This window comes from Emys orbicularis, chromosome 2 (assembly GCF_028017835.1).
Source record: "Emys orbicularis isolate rEmyOrb1 chromosome 2, rEmyOrb1.hap1, whole genome shotgun sequence".
NCBI classification, from domain to species: Eukaryota; Metazoa; Chordata; order Testudines; family Emydidae; genus Emys; species Emys orbicularis.
The window spans coordinates 83,366,474-83,390,213 of record NC_088684.1 but is presented as its reverse complement, the minus strand read 5'-3'; the positions used below and the strand labels follow the sequence as shown (position 1 = coordinate 83,390,213).

Below are 23,740 nucleotides of genomic sequence, written 5' to 3'. Positions count from 1 at the left end.
AAACTGGCAGTAATTTAAAGGTAATCTATTTTACATACCTGTGTAATGTGAGTTCCAAAGAGTTTCTGAGAGCTTGGCCTTTTACATACTTCGTGATAGAAACATGTTTCTGTAGGTTGTATGTTTATAAGAAGCGTGTATAGGCCTGTGGCATTCACACTCTCTCTCTCTCTCTCTCTCTCTCATATATGTATGTGTGTATATATTTTTAATGTCCTGAACAGACTTTGATAGGGTAGGTTGTTTCCTGACTCATTTTCCAGTGCTCTGTGTACATTTGTGAGTAATTTCTAACACTGACTTCAGCAGGAGCACAACTGGGCCACAGGAAGGTGATTATATTATTAGACTGACAAGCTGCATACCTAATTAATTCTGCTGGATAAGGGGAAACTGTGACTATAACAAAGCCACCTTCAGTTGCCAAAGGAAAATATATTTGCCATTCATTTCCAGCTGCTTCCATCATTTCAAAATGCAATTGAAATTGCCATGCCACATGTTTGTGTAGGTGTGTGGCCTCCTTATCTGATTAGTGTGTTGACTGTTTTCTCCTGCAATTCCCTTGAATACAGATGACTGACTCCACCCTGCATGCATTTACGTTCTCCTCCTCAATGTTAGGAGAAGAGGTTCAGCTTCATTTTATAATCCCCAAGTCCAAGGAGAACCACTTTGTCTTCAGCAAGCAGGGAAAACACCTGGAAAGCATGCGTCTCCCTCTTGTGTCGGACAAGGTGGGTGTATGCCTCTCGCATCCTCTTTCTGGCTGCCTACCATGAATCTAGTTGGCTTGTATGAAAAAAATCCCTATTTGTCTGATGTCTTCTCATGACCTTTGTGTTGGACTCTCCTGAGACTGTGAGCTTCCTGGGGCAAGGACCATCCCTTCTTGACTAACTTGACAGCAACTAGCATGTCGTAGGTGCTACAATAAATAATAATAATAAATAATTTTTACTTGGGCTATTGTGTTCTTTCTGATGGAAAGAGTCAATCGGGACCAACCGGCTAACATACTAATCTTTCTAGAGTTTAACTATTTCCTGTTTGATCTTTCAGCAGAATTTGAATGCGGTAAAGAGTCCTATCTTCACTCCTTCAAGCGGCCGCCATGAGCATGGCCTCTTGAACCTTTACCATGCTATGGAAGGCATCAGTCACCTTCACCTGCTAGTGGTCAAGGAGTATGAAATGCCACTGTACCGTAAATACTGGCCCAACCACATCATGCTGGTCCTGCCAGGCATGTTCAACAATGCTGGAGTCGGTAAGAGGCACTAACAATGTGTTAGGTTGAAAGCAGGGTTTCTCTAACTTAGGCTACATCTACACTACGGGGGGGGTCGATTTAAGACACGCAAATTCAGCTACGCGAATAGCGTAGCTGAATTCGACGTATCAGATCCGACTTACCCTGTTGTGAGGACGGCGGCAAAATCGACTGCCGCGGCTCCCAGTCGACGGCGCTTACTCCCACCTCCGCTGGTGGAGTAAGCGCGTCGATTCGGGGATCGATTGTCGCGTCCTGACGAGACGCGATAAGTCAATCCCCAAGAGATCGATTTCTACCCGCCGATTCAGGCGGGTAGTGTAGACCTAGCCTGAGAGCTCAACACCTGCCTCTCCTGGTCATGATCACATAAAACATGTGATAACTACAGCAGTCGCATACATGTGATTGTTTAGAAAGGGATATTAGTGAAGTATTTAATATCTTTTAACTCCCTTTAATGCGATAATTGTTTTATCCTTTTTGAACACAGTTAATCTAGCTATCTGCTTCCGCTCTTCGTCTCTTCTCTCCCCAATCACACTCTTCTCTGTTCTCCTCTCTCTGTTTGCTCCTAGCACTTGCTTCTGTGCTCCCTGGTCCCTTTCTCAATCTATGTCTTTATATTTTTTCCTGTGGCCTGTTTTTTTCTTTGCCCCTGCATGTTTTCCTGCTGCTCAGTCATCTTCCTTCCATACTCCACAGAACCATCTGTCCAGTTGCCTTCTCACGTGGTCATTCTTAATCTGCCAGCAGCTCCTGTTCCACCAGTGATTCAGTTTCCTATTAATCAACAGCTTTTGGAAAGATCACAGTTTGAGAACTGCTGATTTGTAGGCAAATTGCATTCATTTTTCTCAGCACTGCAGCCTGAATGTCTAGTCCAGTCACTTTACAAGGGATGTCACTATTTAACAAGATGAAACTGCAGCTGTAGGTTCAGGAAAGTCAATTGTAGTTGAACTTTGGGTCCGGTCCTATAGAGGTTAAACTCTTCCCACAAGAGATTGAGTTTCCTCAACTCACACAAGGTGAAGTCCATGGGTGGCATGTATAAGAGGCTGGGGCAGGCGACCCAAGAAAAGGCTGGTCATGCAGGTGGGCAAATGCCATGGATGCGATGCGGGTCACCTCTCTTGGAGGCCTGCTGGCTCTCTGCCTTTGGAGCACTGGAAGTGAAGCTCCCTAGAAGTGGGGGAGCCACAGGTGCCCAGACCGTGGCTCCGCTCCTGTTCTGCCTCTTGCCCCGAGGTCCACCGTGGAGAGGAGCGGGTGGGCCTCGGGGGAAGTGGTGCAGAAGAGCGGGTGCCGGGGGGGCCTCGGAGGAAGAGGCACAGAGGAGTGAGCACTGGGTGGGGGGAGCTTGGAGGAAGAAGCAGAGAGGAGCAAGCAGTGGGCAGGGGGCATTGGGGAGGGGGCAGAACAGGGGGCGGGAAGAGGTGGCGTGAGGGCGGGCCTCAGGAGAAGAAGTGGAGTGGGGGCGGAGCCAGTGGTGGAGTGGTCGGGTCTCCAGTGGCACCCCCCCACACACACACACTTCTAGGGAGCTTCCGGCGCTTGTGTGTAAGCCTCCCCAAACTGAAGACTCACACGCTGCCTGTGGTCAAGCCACTGTCCTCTCTTGGTTCAAAGTACTCTTAAAATGCCCCATTTTTCTTGATGTCCACACGTGTAATAAAAATAGAAAAATCAACAACACTATATCATCTTCTCTGGTTTTCCAGTGTGTTCTACCTTCTCTGTATCTGTCTTTTACATATTTCCTATCCCAAAGAGTGTATAGTCTTTCTTTTTGTAGATTGTGCAGTGCCAAACACATTATTGGTACTAATAAATAATATTTGAAGATGCCACTTACCCCTCCTGGGTGGGCCTGGATTGGCAAATACATTTGAAAATGTATACGTGGTAAGACATGTTTCTTACCTTGTAACTTTCAAGGTGCTGTGCTGTATAATATTGGTGGCTTTCTTTTTTAATATTATATCTTTTTTGTATGAAAACAGAAGCTGCAGTAAAGTTCTCATTCGTGTCCTACAGAAGTTGTTCTGTGCCATGTATTCTCACAGGTGCTGCCAGATTCCTTATTAAGGAACTTTCCTACCACAATCTAGAACTAGAGAGAAACCGCTTGGAAGAACTAGGAGTCAAACGTCAGTGTGTCTGGCCGTTCATTGTTGTCATGGATGACTCTTGTGTCTTATGGAACATTCACAGTGTCCAAGAACAGTCCAGGTAAATTAGCTTTTCACAAACAATGGGACAGTCAGGTCCCAGCCAAAGCCACAGCCCACCCCAAACTTTTGCAATATTCTAATCTGGATGCACACTTTGCAGCTTGAGCCCATCTCTAGCAATTGGTGATAACTAAAAAATTGGCTACTTAAAAGAGTCAAAGCAGAATCTCAAAATTATACTCTGCTTATCACTTAGGATATGTCTACACTGCAATCAGAGATGTGACTGCAGCACATGTAGACATACCCGAATTAGTTTTGGTCTAGCTAGCTCAGATAACAATAGCAGCACAGACTGTACAAGCCCGCCCTGGACCCCAGGCATGTACTCAAGCAGCTAATCCAGGCTGCCACAGCTTCACTGCGATTGTTATTTGAGCTAAGTAGGTTAAAGTTAGCTCAGGAATGTCTACAGATGCTGCAGTCACACCTCTGATTGCAGTGTAGACATACCTTAGTCATGATTCAAAGCTGTTACTATTTTGTGCATATTACAGATAGCTTCAAAATTAACAATTGTATGTCATTTTGTCTCCAATTATCTCATCTCAATTAGTGTTTCCTGTCCATCAGCTAGTGTTGTGATTGACTCGATCACTTTCTCTGCTCTCTTGTAAAACTGATTAGTTTTTGACATAGAGTTTACCCAGACCTTTCTACCAATTGACTTGCCAGTGGGAAAGAACATTTTGGTTGTTTGTTTTTATCAGCTTGATTATTCTGGGTTGTTGTTTTTTTGTTGTTTCTCAGTTAAAATTCTTTATTTTGGGATTCTTAATTTTCTAGAAGACATTATGCCATGTCACTCAATTCTTTTTACCTTCTTCTCCCACACTGCACCTTATTTAGGAAATGCCTTTCCTGAATTAATTCATAAGGCTACTTCCTTCTGCCTCTCCATATATCTCACCAGTAATACCCACCACTCCTGGAAAGTCTGTATGCTTATGATGACTGGATTGAGGGGTAGAGGTGGGGGTGGCACTTAATTAGCTATTTATAATAATGTAAATGTTCCATGTGTGTCCATGAATACACAGTTATGTATTTGTACAGCACTTAGCAAAAAAGGATCCTGATCTAAACCTTACACAATAATATAGTAGCAGAGATCTAAAACACATATGTGATACATGATTACATTTCATAGCCCGTCCATGGAGCCAGGGAGTACCAATAAGAATGTGTCTTTGAAGAGTGTTCTACAGCACATTGAAGCCACACCAAAAATTGTTCATTATGCAATACTGGGTATTCAGAAATGGAACAGCAAGTTGAATTCCAGGGGATCAAAACCTCCATTCTCCAGGTGCCATGTGCATGACTTCATACTGCTCAACGTAGACCTGACCCAGAACGTGCAATATGATCTAAACAGGTATGCAAAAGCGATTTAACAAATACAGTAAAAAATCTCACTGCCAGCTAATAGTCATGTTTCATAGCCATAGTAAAAACAGAGAATGGTACTTTCATGGCTGTGAGGTCATGGCCTCAAAATACTACTTTTAAAAACCACAGGATGATGTGTGCAGCATTGTAATAAGACTGCAGTATCCAAATGAAAGTCAACTGTATGATTGGTTGAGTTACTTCTGATGTCACATTTCTGTTGCATCAAAATGAGCTGTTCAGAGTGAGAGTTAGCCCCCCCCCCCCACGAAACAGGAAATGCATACAAAAAATAAGCATGCATAGGGAACAAATGGATGTTTTGTATATGATTTTAACAAAAAACAGTTGTATGTGATTTCAAGAAATAAACCACAAAAATCTAAAAATACAGATTATGAGTAAGTGTTATGTTGCCATCACAAAACATCCGTGCACGAACCTACTACTACATTGTGAAAAGTGGTCACCCAGAAAGAGAGTCTGTATTAAAAGAACTCCTGCAGTACCTCACCCAATATGCACACACATTACAGTGCAGTAGCTTTGCAGCTGTGGGTTACTATGATGTTATCAGAACTGCTTGATATGTTTCTTTTAGCCTCTTATCTCCCAGTTCTCTGTGTATTATCAGTACCTATTCATGAATGGTAAAAGCCCCATTGACTGTGGGGTTAGGAAGAAGGGAAGTGCTGGTCACTATGGCATTAGAAAACTTCAGTCTTTCATTGGATCACATAATTCCATTGTATAACTTTCATCATGGGACATTTCCTCTAGCATTATACCTCTTGGGGAGATTTTAGCTTTCTAATTCCAAACTCTTCATGGAGTGCTGAGCGAAAAAATGTCCTGCAATGAAACATGCCTAACAAATTACAGCACGACAGTTCGTGTATAACATGACAGGCCCCTGTATTTCATAACTGTGTTCTGCTTGCTGTAACAGCAAGGGAATATACTGTATATTTTAAAAGCCAAATAAATCTTAGGCACAAGGTTACTTGGACAAAAATCAGGAAAGGGACTCTTCCTGTTATGATTGGTTATTTCTTTGCCAATCAGTTAGCAACCAGGATTCTCTAGTATTATGAAGCATGGCTAGTGTAGCGCTCAGATCACTGGGAAATCCTGATTGGCCAGTGAGGTTTGTTTTCATACAGGTTTGATGTTCCATTCTAGCACTCCTTAAAGAAAAACTGTACCCCAAAACTGGAATGATTTATAATGAATTAATTTATCCCTGGGGTGGAGGAGAGAAAGGAGTGTTCTCTGTTATGGTACAAGAGGAGCAGCTGACCAAGGTTGTGAACGTTTGTGATCATTCTTCCTATTCTCCATTCTGATACGCCCTTGCATAGTGCTGGTGCAATTCAGTAGGACTTAGCACTACCCGCAGAGAAAGAAAAACAGTCAGTGCATGGAATCTAGATGCAGGGCTTCCACCTCCCCTCCAGGTGCTGTTTTTGTATTACGTAAGGATTCATCTGAGTGGAGACTGGAAAAACTGAGTCAGGATAGTGAGCACCAGGGTTAGGATGGAAAGAAAGACAGACTGGGAGAAAGACAGACGGTGGGTGAGAAAGAAGAGAAAAGGCAAGGTTGAGGGAAGAAGCTACAGGAGTTTAAAAAAAAAAAACCCACAGAGAAGACTTAAAATACAAGAGAGAAACAGGAAGAAATCAGAAGAGGAGAGGCAGAAAATCCATCCTGCTAGGGACAGCACCTTTTGTCAGTCACAGGAAGCCCTGCTTCCAGAAATGTATCGGCAAGTGGCAGGAATACGTAGAGAAGCGCAGCTCACCTGACTCAAAGTAATTGAGACAACAGACATGAAGGGAGGGAAGGCTGTTGTATTCCTTATGGAACTAAATTGCTTCCAAATTTTATCGGTCATTGTTTTACAGAGAAAACGTCTGCTCCCTCACCTTTATTTCCCACTTTCCATCAGTGTTTGGAATTAAAAACCTATAGCAAATTCACTTTCTCCGGTATTTGCCATTTCTCTCCCTTTCTTTCCCCTCACCAGAAGGCATCAATTCCATTCTACAATTCTCCCTAAGAGCTTTGTCACAAGTTCCCATCAGGATTTGAAGCAGAATCCAACTCCCCCTGCTAAATAAGACTAGATTTTATATTTCCTTCACTTTGAGCGTCCCACTGACTCTAAGGTGGCCTGTCCTGGTCTCTACCTCCATCAGCAATCCAAACTGTCTCTCTATGTGGTGACCAAGTTCTAGCTTGCATGGTTCATGGTATGGATGCCAGAGCAACTTACTTCACAGTATCTCATTTGTATTACTTATGGTGCAAGAATTTTATACTTTTAATTTTATATGAATTTTATTTGTAAATGAGACTCTTCACCCAGTGGCAGGGACGAACTTGAAGTAGTAGAATGTCTTATTTATTAATTCCAGTATGGTCTCCTATGATTAGTACCTGTACTGCTATGTGCATAAAGCAGCCAAACACAAAAACAATTCACCTGGATAATACGTCTTATAGAAGGGATCCATTCTGAAATAGAGACAGATCAATGCTCTGGGTGAACAATATCTGGCCAAAAGTAAAATGTGTTTGAAGTCAGTAAATGGGGGGAGAGGAGGAAGACTATCTGAACTATATACTTTAAAAAATAAGACTTACTTTTCTCCTTATTGAAGTCAGTCTGCAAGGGCCTGTTAGCAATTTGAATGTTAAGTGCTCTGTAGAAGGTTTGTATAAGAGTTGTATTGTTTTTTCTAGCAAAGTAATCGGTGAGATAGTCCAAGAGTTGGTGCCTAGAGTGTATTTAACAGTATATGGAATACATCACAGACCATTTATACAAAGAATACAATTTATAATGTATTGCAAGGACTAAAATGGGATTGGATACCCTTTGCAGACACACAATCAGTTTAGTGAATCTGTGTTTAATATCTAGGTACTTCTGTGAAGATGTAGATTTTAACCTGAGAACAAACAGCAGTGGCCTTCTCATCTGCCGCTTTAACAACTTCAGTCTCATGAAGAAACACATCCAGGTTGGGGGGCAAAAGGACTTTGCCATTAAGCCAAAAATCATGGTGAGTTTTGCATGTTTGAAAAAGAGAGCTATGTGCAGGAGACAAAACTGGTACTTTGCCATTGTTTCCATGAAGGTCAAAATTTGGATGTTTACTTAGCGTGTCGGAGAAAGTCTGTTCTGTGTTTGTACAGCATCTAGCGCTATGGCTGGACCTGCTATGTTCTATCTCAATGCAAGTAGTAATAAATATTCATAATTTCTCCATTACTAGCAGTAATCCTGGGAGTCTATCACAACTCCTCCATTATAATGGAGACACCAAGAACAAACTGGGATTTGAAAGCTGATTAAATAATTTCTATTTAATTCATGGATTTCTTTGGCTGAGTAAGGCTTGAATTAGGAACTCTCAAATCTGAAGTCTAATCAGAAGTGGATAAGTTTTTCTAAACTCAAGTTTAAAGGTTTTCTAAATTCATGTGGAATAGATAAATTATATTTAGTTTAGTTCCAGTCTCTAGTCATTTGTGGTGATCTTCAGTCATTGCTGTTGTTAATAAGAAGAAACATTTTACACAGGCTTTGAAATGTCAAAGTACTCTGGAAATCCACCTGCAAACTCTGGCTATTGCAGAATGTGCTGCTTGCTACTAAATGGTGTTTCATGCACTGTTCGTTTTACCTGTGCTCAATGAACTGTATCAGCTTTCAGATGAGGTATAATTCAAGGTGTTGGTTTTAATCTAGAAATCCTATCTTGCTCTGGTTTCCTGACTCCTTTAAACTTTCTCTTGCTACTGTTCATACCTAGTCCTGTAGTTCAGATCAGATGGGAGGACACTGGAGCTAACACCCCCTGGATCTGAATGCTTAGGGATAGTGGCTAATTATTCTCTGTGCATCCAACAGAGTTGGAACTAGTTGACTAATTTTACTGTGTGCCATTCTGTATATAATGGGCCTTTTTGCCTAATGGGCCATAAGGGGAGAGTTGAATCTCTGAGATTGTGTGGGTGGTGTAGGGGGTTGAGGGGCATTATAGTAAATAGTGTTGCTTTTGAATTTAAATTATTGTATTTTTATTTTCTGTCCTTATGCATTGAGATATTCACAAATGTACTTAACAATCAAAGAACAAATAAATCACAGTTTCTGCTATTTCCATGTGGCACCACTGGGTTGCATGTTCTGGGGTTTTCCAGCTTATTTAGCAAATGGGAATTACAGTAACATAGCCAAGAAGGCAAACTGTACATTCAGTGAAGATGCAACCTACAGAGTGTTGGTTGAAAGAGGTTCCATCATTTTCATTGTAGGTATCGGAGAGCATGGCCCCAATAATGCCTCTTCAGTATGTCTGTGCCCCAGACAGTGAACACACGTTGCTGGCAGCCCCAGCTCAGTTCCTTCTGGAGAAATTCCTTCAGCATGCAACATACAAACTCTTTCCAAAGGCCATCCATAACTTCAAGAACCCTGTACTGGCCATTGACTGCTACCTGAACATTGGACCCGAGGTACAAAATATTTCTAGGGGTAAATGGGATCTCTAGCAAATACAAACTGTTATATTTCTTACTTCTAATTTTTTAAAACTTTCTTTTTGTATGATGACTCCTTAGAATCATCGGGGTGGGTATTGAACCCAGGACTTTGATTTAAAACCATGAGTCTCTATTACTCGAACTAAAGGGCTAATTCTATTAGCTTGGAAGGAGTAGCAGCAAACCTCTTATGTTGCCTGGACACTGGGAGCATGGGGTCCAAAGATCCATGCTGTGCTAATAGATTTCAAGGCCAGAAGGGACCATTGTGATCATCTTAGAGTGACCTCCTGTATAACAGAGGCCATAGTACTTCCCCAAAATAATTCCTAGAGCATATCTTAAAAAAAAAAAAAAAAAAGGTCAAACCTTGATTTAAAAATTGTCAGTGATGGAGAATCCACCACAACCCTTGGTAAATTGTTCCAGTGGTTAATTACTCTCACTATTAAAAAATTTATGCCTTATTTACAGTCTGAATTTATCTAGCTTCAGCTTCCAGCCATTGGAACATATACCTTTCTCTGCTAGATTGAAGAGCCCATTATTAAATATGTGTTTCCCATGTAGGTACTTAGAGACTGTAATCAAGACATCCCTTAACCTTCTCTTTGTTGAACAAAATAGATGGAGTTCCTTGAGTCTATCACTATACAGCAGGATTTCTAATCCTTTAATCGTTCTTGTGGCTCTTCTCTGAACCCTCTCCAATTGATCAACTTCCTTCTTGAATTGTGAGCACCAGAACTAGACACAGTATTCCAGCAATGGTCGCGCTAATGCCAAATACAGAGATGAAATAATCTCTCTACTTCTATTCGAGATTCCCCTGTTAATGCATCCAAGGATTACATTAGCCCTTTTGACCAGTGCATCACACTGGGAGCTCATGTACAGCTGATTATCTACCGTGACCCCAAATCTTTTTCAGAGTCACTGCTTCTCACGGTAGAGTTCCCCCCCCCCCCCCCAATCATGTAAGTATGGCTTACATTCCTTGTTCCTAGATGTATACATTTAACCACATTAAAATACACATTGTTTGCTTGTGTCCAGCTGACCAAATAATCCAGATTGCTCTGTATCAGCTCTCTTTATTATTTACCACTCCCCCAATTTTATGTCAACCGCAAACATTATCAGAAATTATTTTGTTTTTTTCCAGGTCATTGATAAAAATGTAAATAGTTTAGGGCAGCGGTTCTCAAACTTTAACAACCTGAGGACCCCCGTTTTGATTTAAAATTTTTCGCAGACCCCCCGCTCAGCCCCAGGTCCCACCTCTGCCCCACCCCTTCCTGCCCCTGCCCCACCCTTGCCCCTCCTCTTCCTTGTTTGTTTCCACTCCCTCCCCGAGCGTGCCCTGTCCCCGCTCCTCCCACTCCCTCCCAGCGCCTCCTTCACGCTGCTAAACAGCTGTTCTTCTTCGAGTGCTTGCTCATGTCCATTCCAATAGGTGTGTGCACACGCCACGTGCATGATCGTTGGAAGGTTTTACCTAGGGGAGCCCCCTGAAGTGGCGCCTTCATGGCAGTATAAATAGTCCCTTGCTGACCCACCACCTGCTCAGTTCCTTCTTACCGCCAGTGACGATCATTGGAACAACTTGTCTCTTGCTTCAGCAAGTGCTTTCCTTGTGTTTTTTTTCCTGTACATAGTTGTTAATCATTATCATAGTAGTTTATAAGTTTCTTAGTTAGCTAGTGAGTAAGTTTAAGTTGGGGGGGTTCCCCCCCCGCTAAGTTTTCCCCCGTCCGGGGCATGCCGTGGCCCCAGGGGTTCAAGCCATGTGATAGGTGTGGTAAGCCTATGCCCAGGGCGGATCCGCACGCTGCTTGTCTGAAGTGCCTGGGAAAGGGACATTTGCAAGACAAGTGTAGTATTTGCAGAGGCTTCAAGCCCAGAACCAAAAGAAAGAGACACTATTGGCTGAAAAACTCCTTTTAATGGAGTCCGCTCTCCTGCCTCAACTGGCACAAGAGGCAGCTTCGGCCTCAGTGCGGGGCACTAAGGAAGGACTCGCACTGCTCCCCGGCACGGAAGGCAGGCTCATCTGTGCAACACCAATCACAATCCCTGATGCCGCATAAGAAGAAAAAGGCAGAGAGGGGGCCGTTCCCCCACCAAGAAGAGCACACAGGACACCAGTGCGGTGCGTCCCACGCTGGGACACCAGAAGGCTGGTCCATCGGTCCCGACACCTTTGACTCCGGCCTTGAGGGGAGGTCTGTTGAGTCTGGTGTCAGTGGACTCCCTGGTCTGGGAGGTGTTGGAGGAGGACCTGGACCTTCCCTCCACAGCAGATACTTTTGAGGCCGCGCGGGACTTGATTGCCATGACGGCACAGTGCCCCACCTCGCATTCCCAGGCACTGGTTCAGGTGCAGACACCACTTCGGGCACCGATGGCAGCATCACCTATCCAGCAACCAGGCAACCCCACCATTTTGCGGCGCCATTCCCCATCGCCTCGGTACCGCTCCTCGGCACCCTCGGGGTCTGCCCCTCCCTAGTCGGGCTTGGCCTATTCCTCTGAGTCAGAGGTGTAGTCGTCTGTGTCCCGACACAGCTGGTACCACTCAAGATCTCAGCACCGGGCTCGGCACCATAGAGCGGAGAATCCCTCGGTACCGATGGTATCCTAGCCACCCCAGTGGCAGGGGCTGGCACATTGGCCCTTTTGGACACCTTGGGCCTATCACCAGGCTCAAGGGCATAGTTCCAGGGTGGCATCAGTAGTTTCCATTGCCTGAGCTCCCCCCTTCCCCCTCCCCCCCCCCCCCGCGCAACATCGGTCACCCCTGACACATCCAGGGCTCCTGAGAACCCACCCCGGGGTCACGCCCGTGGCTCCCACACCAGTCGCAGCTGTGGTGGATGTCCCTGAGCACGTCACCAGGGAACCAGAGGGGCAGGAAGACCCTGTCCCACCTTGAGCCTCATCATCTTCCTTGCCGGACAAGGCAGTAGCAGGCACTACTACGTCCCTCCCAGCAATGGACATAAAGAACCTCCTTAGGAGGGTGGCCCAGAACTGCAACATGCAAACTGAGGTGGTTGTGAAAGACTCCGACCCGATGGTCGACATACTCGCCCTGGAGGGTCCCTCCAAGGTGGCACTGCCACATATAAAAACTATTCAAAACTCCACGAAGGTGCTCTGGCAGACCCCGGCCTCTGTACCACCTATGGCCATCTTCATCCCACAAAAGGGGTATGAGCACCTTTTCAACCACTCCCAACTGGGGACCCTGGTGGTTGATGCAGCAAACCACAGAGAGCGGCAGGGACAACCGGGGCCTGCCCCCAAAAACAAGGACGCCAAGAAGCTGGACCTCTTCGGTCGAAAGGTATACTCAACTGGGGGGCTCCAGCTTCGAATTTCCAACCCGCAGGCAGTACTTAGCCACTACACATACAATTCTTGGAACGCCCTCTCCAAGTTTCAGGAACTGCTCCCGTCGGAGTCACGACAGGAATTTGCTGTAGTCCTAAAGGAGGGCAGAGTGGTGGCTAGAACCTCCCTCCAAGCTGCTTTGGACTCCACCGACTTGGTGGCACAGACTGTGGCTATGGCCATTACAATGAGACGTAGCTCATGGCTACAAGTCTCGGGACTCCCGGTGGAGGTCCAGAATACCATACAGGACCTTCCATTTGACGCTGTGAGGCTGTTCGCTGACAAGACGGACTTGAGACTGCACAGTCTCTGGGACTCACGAGCAACCCTGAAATCACTGGGAATTCACACGCCAACACTCCAGAGAAAGCCCTTCAAGCCCCAGCTCCCCACCTCACGTTTCTATCCAGGGCACCGTAGGCACGCCTATAGTCGACGGAGGGGCAGAAACAACAGGAGGCGTCCTCCGCAGTCCTTCTCCAGCCAGGGCCAGGGCTCCTCCACGCAGCCCCCCGGCTCGAAGCCAAACTTTTGAAAGTGCGCCCGAGGATGGAGCACCAGCCCAAGTCTTGGATCCTTTTCCTCCCTTTGTGAATCGTCTGCCCCAATTCTACCAGGCATGGGCACAGATTACTTCAGATCGCTGGGTCCTGAGCACAGAGGGGGTGGGATATTCTGTCCAATTCTGTGCCCTCCTGCCCTCCCACCCACCTTCCTTGTCCCTCTTCAGGGACCCCTCTCACGAGCACCTCCTTCTACAGGAGGTGCAATAGTTCCTCACTCTAGGGGTGATAGAGGAGGTTCCTCAGGATTTCAGGGGCAGAGGATTCTACTCCCGATATTTCCTCATCCCCAAGGCCAAAGGGGGACTCAGGCCTATCCTGTATCTGCAAAATGAATCTCAAAATGTTTATAAGAAAACTGAAGTTTCATATGGTCTCTCTGGCCGCCGCCATTCCTTCCCCAGATCCGGGGGACTGGTATTGGACCTGAAGGATGCGCACTTCCATATATCGATTATTCAGGCACACAGACGATTCCTGAGAGTCATGGTCAGCAGGCGACACTATCAGTTCACTGTACTCCCGTTTGGGCTTTCAACAGCCCCTCCTGTGTTCACAAAGTGCATGGCAGTTGTGGCAGCCTTCCTCTGCAAATGCAGGGTACAGGTTTTCCCGTACCTTGACGACTGGCTCATCAAGGGCGATTCTCGAGTACAAGTGCAAAAGCACATGGCGTTGGCACGTGCCACTTTCAGCAGGCTGGGGCTCATCCTGAACGGGCCCAAGTCTACCCTAGCCCAAACCCCCAAAATAGAATTTATTGGGGCTCTCCTGGACTCCACTCGAGCCAGAGCTTCCCTGCCTGAGTCTCGGTTCCAAAGCATCAGGGGCATCATCGAGAGCCTCCGCCAGTTTCCTAAAATTACAGCCAGAAACTGCATGAAGCTTCTGGGACATATGGCGGCCTGCACGTACATAGTACAACACGCCAGATTGCGCCTTCACCCCCTCCAGGCTTGGTTGGCGAGGGTATACAGACCTAGCCGGGACCCTCCAGACAGACTCGTTACCCTCCTGCCCCTCATTCTCGAGTCCCTCAGCTGGTGGCTACAACCTCAGGTGGTCTCTGCAGGAGTGCCCTTTGCCAAGCCTCAGCCCTCATTGTCGCTGGTCACGGATGCATCGGAGATGGGCTGGGGAGCACACCTGGGCGGTATCAGAACTCAAGGCCTGTGGTCACAACCAGAACTATCGCTGCTTATCAACGTCAGAGAGCGGAGAGCCGTTCAACTGGCTTCCCCAGACGTTCCAGGCCCATCTTCAGGGCAAGTGTGTGTCAGTGATGACTGACAACACCACAGCGATGTTCCATATAAACAAACAGGGTGGTGCTCGCTCCTCTCCCCTGTGCCTGGATGCTCTCTGACTGTGGGACTTCTGCATCGCACACTCCATCCAGCTACAGGCCTCGTATCTGCCAGAACGAACTAGCGGACCACCTCAGCTGCTCGTTCAACACTTAGAAGTGGTCACTCAGAGCGGACATGGCCCTTTCCATCTTCCAGAGGTGGGGCTATCCCCACGTGGACCTGTTTGTGATGCAGAGCAACAGGAAGTGCCACCTGTTCTGCTCCTTTCAGAACCATTGCCATGGCTCCATAGCGTGGATGGGTCACCTGTTATATGCATTCCCATCCTTCCCTCTCATACACAAGGTCCTCCTCAAGGTCCGGCAGGACAGGGCTTCAGTGATCCTCATAGCACCAGTGTGACCCTGCCAGCACTGGTTCACCACGCTGCTGAACCTATCAGTAGACAGGCCAGTAGCCCTTCCTATGCTCCCGGACCTCATCACGCAGGACCCCAGTCAACTACAGCACTCCAACCTGGAGTCCCTCCACCTCATGGCATGGAAACTCCATGGCTGAACCTGCTTGAACTACAGTGTTCGGGACCTGTTAGGGAAGTCCTGTTGGGGAGCAGGAAACCCTCCACTCACACAACGTACCTGGCGAAGTGGAAGCGTTTCTCCATTTGGTTCCTACAGAAAGGTACGTCAGCAAGCGCCTATTCCCATTGTGCTAGACTACCTTCTCTACCTGAAACAACAGGGGTTGGCGATATCACCTGGCTGCCATCTCGGCCTTCCACCCAGCTGTGGTGGGTAGGTCGGTCTTTGGACATCCCATGGTTGGTCATTTTCTCAAGGGCTTGGATAGGCTTTATCCACAGGTGCAGCAGCCCATTTCCCAATGAGATCTCAACCTGGTTCCCTCCAGACTGATGGGGGGCCCCCCTTCGAGCCCATGGTGACCTGCTCTCTGTCCTACCTGTCCTGGAACGTGGTTTTTCTGGTGGCCATAACCTCAGACAGAAGGATCTCTAAACTCAGAATGCTGATTTCCGAGCCCCCCTACACGGGTTTTTATAAAGACAAGCTGCAGCTATGCCCTCACCCAGTGTTCCTACCCAAGGTAGTCTCCCACTTTCATGTAAACCAGGACATATTTCTACTGGTATTCTTTTCTAGGCCTCATGCCAGCAACAGAGCGAGAGTACTCCATTCTCTGGACGTCAGGTGTGCCCTAGCCTTCCTTCTACATTGAACATACACAGCCATTTTGTAAGTCACCACAGCTCTTTATTGCAGTCGCTGAAAGGATGAAAGGGCTTCCCATCTCATCTCAGTGCATTTCGTCGTGAATCACGTCCTGCATCAGATCGTGCTATGACCTGGCATTGATGGCACATTCCACAAAAGCGCAGGCTGCTGCTTCTTCTATTCCTCGCGCAAGACCCTATTCAGAACATATGCAAGGCAGCAATGTGGTCTTCCATCCACACCTTCACGCCACACTATGCCATCACTCAACAGGCAAGAGACGATGAGGCCTTTGGCAGGGAGTACTTCAGTCAGCAACTCGGTGAACTCCGACCCTTCCTCCGTGGAAACTGCTTGGGAGTCACCTATTGGAATGGACATGAGCAAGCACTTGAAGAAGAAAAAATGGTTACTTACCATCTCGTAACTGTTCTTCGAGGTGTGTTGCTCATGTCCATTCCAAATCCCGCCCGCTTGCCCTCTGTTGGAGTATTCCATCAAGAAGGAACTGAGCAGGCGGGACTATATACACCGCCATGAAGGTGCCACTCCAGGGGGCTTCACAGCTGACCCGACGGGTACCGCTAGGGTAAAATCTTCCAACGATTGTGCACGTGGCGTGCACACACACCTATTGGAATTGACATGAGCGACACATCTTGAAGAACAACAATTACAAGATGGTAAGTAACCATTTTTTCCCCTGCGTGCAGGAGGTGCTGGGAGAGAGGGGGAGGAGTTGATCAGCAGGGCCCACGGACCTCCTGGAATACCCTCGCAGACCCCCAGTGGTCTGCGGACCCCATTTTGAAAAACACTGGTTTAGGGCAATCCCTGCAGGACCCCACTAGAAACACACGTGTTCAGTGATGATTCCGTTTACACTTACAGTACATTTGAGACCTATCAGTTAGCCAGTTTTTAATTCATTTAATGTGTTCCACTATAATTTTATATCGTTCTAATTTTTTTATCAAAATGGCATGTTGTCAAATGCCTTACAGAACTCTAAATATATTACATTAACACTATTATCTTTATCAACAAACCTGTGATCTCATAAAAAAAAAAATCAAGTTCGTTTGACCGGATTTATTTTCCATAAACCCATGTTGATTGGCATTAATTGGATTACTCTCCTTTAATTCTTTTTTAATCAAGTCCCATATGAGCCACTCTGTTATCTTGCCTGGGATTGATGTCAGTCTGGTAGTCCTATAATTATCTGGGCCATCCCATTTGTCCTCTTTATATATTGGCACAACATTAACTTTCTTCTAGTCTTTGGAACTTCCCTAGTGTTCCAAGACTCATTGAAAAACATCATTAGTAGTCCAGCAAGCTCCTCAGCCAGATTTTGTAAAACTTTTGGATGCAAGTTATCCAGATCTCCTGATTTAACAATGTTTAACTTGAGTACATGCTGTTTAACATCTTCCTGAGATACTAGTGAAATGGAAAGAGTGTTATCATATGATATGACTACATCATCTCTTTTATTCCAAAGACAGAATAGAAGTATTTATTGAACACTTCTGCCTTTTCTGCATTATTATTGGTAATTCTACCATTTCCATCTAGTAATGAACTAATACCATTGTTAAGATTGTTTAAAGTATATCAGGAACATAAAGAATCTTATTGTCTATAATTCTGCTCGCCATAGATTTCTCCTTGCTTGCTTGCTTCCCTTATCAATTTTCTACAGTTCTTAGTAATGAATATAAATCAGAAGCTATCAACTTTCCCTTTCTTTCATTCATATATATATATATATATATATATATATATATATATATATATATATATATATATATATATATATATATATATTTATATTTATATATTTATAGCAGCCTTCACTTCCCTGGTAAGCTAGATCTGTTTTTTAAACAGTATGGCCTTTTTCCTCGATTGTGGCTTTTTGGGCTTCCAGTAAAGTGTTCTTAAACAAGTCCCAATTATCATTCACATTTTTCTGAATAAATTCTTCCTCCCAGCTGATCTGGCTCATAATTGTGTTCAGCTTTGTGAAACTGGCCCTTTCAAAGTACCAAATATATATAGATCACTGGTCTGGACTTTATTCTGTTTGGACATTATAAATGTGATCAAGTCGTGATCACTTGTACATAAGCTTCCATTAATTTTTAGTTCTGTTATCAGTTCCTCTTCATCTGTCAAGACAAGGCCTAATGTAGAATTTCCTTGTGTTGGATGCAACACCTTTTGAGTCACGAGATTCTCATCCATAATGTTTAGAAATTCCAAGGATCTTTTTAATACCTCCAGCATATATTACTCAAATTGAAGTTCCCATGATCACACTGTTTTTTTCCATACACATTATAGATAGGTGTGTAAGGAGGCAGACATCCTGTTCCCTAGTGTGATTTGGTGGTTTGAGGCAGACAGCAACTAATGCCCCGTCTTATGCTTTACCTGTTAGGATATTGATCCATAAGCATTCAAGATCATGTTCTTCTGAATTATCAGTGACTCGGAAACAAGTAATACCATTTTTGACAGTGCCACACTATATTCCCATTTGCCCACTTGATACTTCCTAAATAGGTTAGAACCATGGATTTTAACATTCCAATCATAGGAATCATCCTACCAAATTTCAGTAATACCAACTACATTGAATTTATGCTAATAAATGAACAATTCCAGTTCCTTTCGTTTATTACCCTGGCTCCTAGCATTGGTGTAGAGGCTATCGAAGAGTTTCTTCTCTTCATGTCCTTTGGTTTCTTGATTGATTTTTGTTCCCAATATCTGGATTTTGTGCTCACTGAATGCTCATGTCATCCCTCTTCTCCTCTTCCACCCTCCCCCCGTTTTTGTTATTAGGTTAAGATAGCCATCCTCAATCTTTTTGTAATCTATCACATATAATAATGTAAGAATTTGTTTGCAGTGAAAGCCCTTGTTCTTGGATGCCAGTTTGCCATTTAGCTATCTGTACAGACCCTGATATTCATCCATGTACTTTTTAAGACATGCATCCCCCAAATCTTTACTACTTTTTATCATGTGTTTCTGATTCACATTTGTTGCCACTTTGTTCTTGCTTGGCCAGTTTTTGATATTACACTGCTGCACTAGCCTGATTGCTCACTCCAACAAAGCACAGTGTAATTATCCTCCTCTTTAATGTACCCCTCCCTACACCACTTCTGCATTTTCCTTCTTAATAGGATATACTTCAAATGCCATGTCATTGGAACAAATGAAATATTACCATCATTGTATGATTATCACACAAGCACAGACCTCAGAGATTTAGATCAAGTCAGCAAAGTAATGGAGAAGCATGGGGTTAAATTAGACTACAGTGGGCCCTTTCTATTTGCTAGAGTCTGATGCAATAGTTTTAAATCTCACCTTAGCTGCAGGCATCACTTTTCTTCTGGAAATCATCCCATCAGAAGACCTAGGATTGAATGCCAAGGCTAGTCTATGCACCATTTTATTGGCATTACAGATGAATCTTTTGAATTAAAATAAGGAAAAATCCCATTACTGTGTAAAGCTTTTTTAGTAAAGGGAAGGGATTAAAAGGAGAGAATGAGTAAGATTCACAGCAGAGATTTTCTGGCTAGGGACTTGGAAAGGTAACAAATGAGCTAAGGACTTTCTGTGGCTCTAATTAGAATTCAGTCAGGAAGATTGCCTAATAGAACCCCCAAATGTGCAAACTGTATCCAAGATTGTGGATTTTTTTGGTTTTTTAAACTCAAGTCAACCAACTCTGGCCTCTTGTAGTTATTTTATGTTCAGCCTCCATATTAGGTCCCTCCTGGGGGGGTTTCTTAAAACATTCTTTCTGTTTTGCTTTTTGGTTTCAGGTGGCGATCTGCTATGTGAGCTCCCGCCCACACTCCATCAATGTCAACTGTGAGGGGGTGTTTTTCAGTGGACTCCTGTTGTACCTCTGTGACTCTTTCGTAGGTGCAGACCTTCTTAAGAAGTTCAAATTCCTGAAAGGTAATGATTTCTCCACTGGGTATCTCTGTTGCTTTTAGTACAAAATAATAGCTCACAAGCAAAATGAAATATAGAGGATGAAATGAATCCATACATTTCTCCATCTTCATAATCAGTGCTGGTGTTGCTCCAACAAGGAATGCATTCTGACTGCTCTTTCGATTTGTATAGAGCTCCCACCATCATAATAACAAGGCTATAGTGAAGAAAAGCCTTGATAAATAGCACTAACAGCAGTGGCGTCAAATGGAAATAGGTATGGTATCTGTCGAATGCAGTCAGTGCAGCATGCAGCTGAGTACTTCACTAACATATGATTTGGAAATAGAGTTCAGAACACAGACATTGCCATAATGGATGGGACAAGCAGTTCATCTATTCCAAACTATTATCGTGCCTTTGATGGTAGTGAATATCCAGTGCCCTGGAGAAGGTGCAAGAAATCCTGCAGTGAACAATAATAGAGTAACCTGCTCATTGAGGCAGTTTCTTCCTGCCTCTGTTAGTGGTTGTCTTATGCCCTAATACTGAGGGTTTATATTACTAATTTTGTGTAAAAGAGAAAAAAAAACCCTTGTCTAATGCAATTGTGGATGATGTTGCTCTCCATATAAATGTCTCATTCTTCTAACCTATTGGCCTCAGTGATATCTTGCAGCAATGAGTTCTGAGGGCTAAATATGCATTACATAGAAAAGTATTTCCTTTAATCAGTTTTTAATGTATTGCCTTTCAGTTTCATTGAATGTGCACTTGTTCTTGTGTTATGAGCTAGGATGAGGAGGAGGGTTTGACTCCTCCCCCCCCCAAGAAAATTCATTATTCATTTCTAAACAGTCACACTCTTTTCAGTCTCCTCATTTGGATGTCTTTCCATGTCTTTAAACATTTTCATTGCCTACTCTCTGCATACCTTCTATTTCTGCTATATTCCTGTGAGACCAGAACTGAACCACAGTATTACAGGTGAGGTGTAGCATCAATTCCTATGGTACATTTTCAGTGGCTAGATTGTGCCCCCGTAGATTTGAGCACAAAAGGGATACTTAGCATGAAGCTTTACCCCTCAAAGTATTATTTCCTAGCCCGTTCTTTCATATCCTGATCTTTTTTGTATTTTTAAGCAGTGATCTTTACTGAGCTGTCCACAGTGACATGCAGGTCTTTTTTCATGAGTGATTACAGTTTAACTCAGAACCCAGTAATGTGTTAAATTTGCTTTTGTCAGCACTGAATTTCCTCTCTCATCATGCTGCCGATGCACCTAGCTTTGTTTAGCCTCCTCTGAAGTTCCTCACAGGCTTCTCTACTGTTGATTCACCTCAGTAGTTTTGCATCATCTGCACATTTTGCCACCTGGCTGTGGATCTGTGAGTTTTCTTTAAGAATGGCAGTCATGTGGTGTGTGTGTGTTTTGTTTTTGCTAAGGCTGGATAGCATCTACCATGTCATGGGCATGACAAGAAACAATATCAAACAGCACCAATCTTGGGGCACCCCCTTGTTAGCCTCTTGCTATGTCAAAAATAAACCATTTGTTCCTAATCTGTTGTCTTTCTCTTCGTCAGTACTTAATCCATGGCAGTACTTTGCCTGTCAGCATATGACTACTTAGTTTCCTTAACAGCCTTTTGTGTGGGACTTTAGGAAAGGACTTTTGAAAGTCCAAATTAACCATGTCTTCACTGCTATTTTAACCCAAGTTAGCTAACCTAAGTTAAGAACACACCATTTTCTGCAGTGTAGATATATGCACAGCAGGGCACTGATCCCTGACTCGTTCCGTAGGAGCTACTGCAATATAAATAAATAAATAATGCCCCCTTAGCTGCCCTGAATCCTCATTCATTTGAAGTTGCTTTGTCAGACAGACATCTTGTGCATGATTTCAGGCTTGGACTGTAGAGAGAGACTTCTCTCTCCCCTCCTCCCAAATCCCTATTTCATTGGAAACTGCTGAATGTCAAACACATTTTGTAATACTTTCTTCCCACTGTTTACGTACCTGTATTCTTTTCAGTCATTTTTGCAGAGATGTTTGCCCACTCTCTCATGGCTAACTTTCCATATCTGAGACTGATCATACTGGGTACACTGTTCATGTCAGACACCTTAATGGACACTTGGGAGCTTATGACGGTTTTGTGTGGGAAAGGCCTCCAAGTAGTAGTTTTTATTGTTTTTGTCTTTTTGAAAATGAGGCAAGAAAATTGAAGTCTTACATGTTACTAAAGCTGTATCTTGTTTTTAATTTAAGGTGCCACCTTGTGTGTCATATGCCAAGACAGAAGCTCTTTACGTCAAACAATAGTCCGTTTAGAGCTGGAAGACGAGTGGCAGTTTCGTCTCCGAGATGAGTTTCAGACTGCCAACAGCATTGATGACAAACCACTCTATTTTCTCACTGGACGCCACATATAAACTTGATAGGAGACCAAATAACAAAGGAAAAGAAGAGAACTTGAGAGGTTTCTTTGTTTGGTTGGCTTTTGGGGGGAGAGGGGAGGGGACAGAAGAAACAACCAAGTACAATCACTGTGGAGCAAAGTGCAACCAATATTTATCTAGTCTACTCTAAAGGAGTCCCCAAAATTCTAAAGTAGGCTTTGTTTCTAGGCATATGTTTATCACTTCACTTATGATTACAGGCGCTTGGATTCAAGTTAATTCCACATTAGTCACAGTTAATGAAACTAACACCACAGCCTACAAGCTGTTTCCTGTGATGTGGGAGGAGGACATATTTTGGTTGATGAAGAGTTCTCTTGGGGTTTTTTGTACTATGCTAAGCTGGGGAAGAAACTGACTTCAGCATCCACTAGCCTGAAGGCATAACACCAGACTCACACCATTGAAGATAATATGCTGAGGAGACTCCTCCGTTTCTCTTCAGATCTGTACTTCGGTACAGTAATACTCAGGGGTTTGAAATTACAAAGTAACTTAGATATTTGTATTAAAAGTAGTCTTGTTCTCTCTCTGTGCAGTGTTACTTTAAAACTTGTAATTGTTTATGTATTGAAACTGTGTCTTTGGCAAAATTTCCACAGGAGTTAGAAGTTTACTACTTAAACCTGAACAAATCAGTAAATGCTTGGCAGGCATGGAGCACGCACGCAGGTTCTCCTAGTAACATTCTTTCACCCTCTTTTAACAAAAATTCTACTCCACAATTAAAGTCACTGGCTGGCCAGCATAACGAAGAGAAAAAGATTTCTTATGCACATTGTCTCTTTAGTTAGAGCAGCTAAACACCAGCAAAATGACTTCAGATAGTTATAGCGTCAGAGGTTTTAAAAATTGTGAAAAATCCCATTTTAGCTGGTACACTTTACTTGTACATCAAAAACTTTAAGTCTAGGTTTGATTGAATGCAGTTTGCTCCAAGTATCCTTCCTCATTCACCTGCAATAGTGTGTAGAGTTCTGAGGTGAGATTTTTGTTGCTGCTGCTGCTTTTGAGAACTTAGGTACCCTGCCCAGAAGTGAATCATAAAATAGGAAGACAATGTTCAAGAGTGTGGCAGCCGATATGAACTGAATTTTATATCTAAAGTGAGCTAAAATGGGGTGAGGCACAATGGTTTGGGGCTTTTCCGTAGCCCACTGAAAATCACTTCACAAGTGAGCTTGAATCAATCGCAAGAGAATCTGCCCATAATCAAAAAGGTCTGTTTGAATACAGTACCTAGAACAGGTTGGTCCTTTCATTTTGAATATTAAACTTTTGTAAATATGGCTGTAGTGATTATGCATTATTCTGGTCTAAAACACATTACTGTGTT

The 23,740-nt window shown here is 44.0% G+C and overlaps 1 protein-coding gene across 1 annotated transcript in view; it reads left to right on the top strand.

The window, feature by feature from the left end:
- The window catches only part of GREB1L (GREB1 like retinoic acid receptor coactivator), a 113,822-nt gene extending 91,445 nt beyond the window's left edge, over window positions 1–22,377 (top strand). The window contains exons 25-32 of the mRNA XM_065398316.1: window positions 576–737; window positions 1,066–1,270; window positions 3,343–3,508; window positions 4,661–4,888; window positions 7,832–7,973; window positions 9,232–9,432; window positions 19,818–19,956; window positions 22,214–22,377. Of these exons, the coding sequence (XP_065254388.1) occupies window positions 576–737; window positions 1,066–1,270; window positions 3,343–3,508; window positions 4,661–4,888; window positions 7,832–7,973; window positions 9,232–9,432; window positions 19,818–19,956; window positions 22,214–22,377 (1,407 nt within the window). The remainder of the gene's footprint in view (window positions 1–575; window positions 738–1,065; window positions 1,271–3,342; window positions 3,509–4,660; window positions 4,889–7,831; window positions 7,974–9,231; window positions 9,433–19,817; window positions 19,957–22,213) is intronic.
- The last annotated feature ends 1,363 nt before the right edge of the window (window positions 22,378–23,740 follow it).